Source organism: Acanthisitta chloris, unplaced genomic scaffold, assembly GCF_000695815.1.
Source record: "Acanthisitta chloris isolate BGI_N310 unplaced genomic scaffold, ASM69581v1 scaffold8375, whole genome shotgun sequence".
Classification (NCBI taxonomy): Eukaryota; Metazoa; Chordata; class Aves; order Passeriformes; family Acanthisittidae; genus Acanthisitta; species Acanthisitta chloris.
Genome location: NW_008672041.1, coordinates 1730 through 2940, shown reverse-complemented (window position 1 = coordinate 2940; position 1211 = coordinate 1730). Strand labels below are relative to the sequence as shown.

At 60.0% G+C, this 1211-nt stretch overlaps 1 protein-coding gene across 1 annotated transcript in view; it reads left to right on the top strand.

Moving 5' to 3' along the window:
* LOC103801918 (acrosin-like) overlaps nucleotides 1-780 on the top strand; it is a 2322-nt gene extending 1542 nt beyond the window's left edge. Inside the window, exons 6-7 of the mRNA XM_009074355.1 lie at nucleotides 10-85; nucleotides 439-780. Coding sequence (XP_009072603.1) covers nucleotides 10-85; nucleotides 439-780 — 418 coding nt within the window. The remainder of the gene's footprint in view (nucleotides 1-9; nucleotides 86-438) is intronic.
* The last annotated feature ends 431 nt before the right edge of the window (nucleotides 781-1211 follow it).

Sequence of the window (1211 nt, the reverse complement as noted above, 5' to 3'; positions counted from 1 at the left end):
CAAGAGCAGCAATGGGTATGCAGGGCCCGTCCCCCCCCACAGCCTGTGTGCTGGGTACCCGCGGGGCGGCGCCGACACCTGCCAGGTAGGAGCGAGCCAGGAGAGCTCAGCCAGGCAGCACAGGGACCCCCACAGCACCCAGCCCCAGCCTGGCATGGGCTGGGGCTGCCCAGTCACCCTCCCAGCCTTGGGTGTCTGCTGCTGCTGGGGCTGTGCTGACCTTGTCCATCCATGTGTCCCTTTCCCATGTCCCATATCTGTCCTCCCCCATCCATGTGTCCCTGTCCCCTACCTGCCCCACCCACAGGGCCCTGTCCCCTCTTCGTCAGGGCCTGACAGTCTGTCCACAAAGCCCACCCACTGCTCCTGCAGCCCCAAGGTGTGCATGTGGCCCTGGCACAGCACCCCTTGCCCCTGAGCCCTCTCTCCTGCCCGCAGGGTGACAGCGGGGCCCCCCTCGTCTGTAAGGACAGCACAGATGACTCCTTCTGGCTCGTGGGAATTGCCAGCTGGGGAAAGGACTGTTCTGGAGTCAAACGGCCTGGGATCTACACCTCCACCCAGCCCTACCAGGAATGGATCCTGGAACGGATTGCATTGCTCCCAGCAGAAACATCTGCTCCAAGCCCAGTGCCAAGCTACACCTGGACAAATCAGGAGGAGCCAGTCGCAATGCAACCAGTAGGCTTTACAGCCCAGTCATTCACAAACAACTTCCTGGTGAAAGTCTTTGAGCTGCTGGTAGAGTTCTTCCAGCTCCTTAGAGACAACATGGCTTGATGAGAAGGGAGAGCAGGGCAGACTCTGGCTGCACTGCATCACCACTGTTCCCTACTGGGGCCATGACTGTGGGGCCAAAGGCAGCCCCAGTGCCTCCAGGCCACTCTGTCCTGCCCACAGTCCTCCCTGGGCCCACCCCACACTCATTCCTCCCCTGTGCCCATCCTGATGATGAAGGCAATTTCATTGTTGAAATAAAGTTGTGTTCACTATTAACTGCGTTTTCAACTCAATTCACAGGGCACACAGGAGCCCTGATCCTACGGCCCAGCAACTCCATGGCATGGGCCAGGCCAGACAAAAGGTCCCACCCAGACCATGGATCTCCCCTGATCCCAGCTGGTTGTACTCCTCAGGCACATGGCTCCAGCCACACAGACAGCCTCCATGTCCATCTGAGCCAGACTGCAGGACTCAACTTCCCCTACACG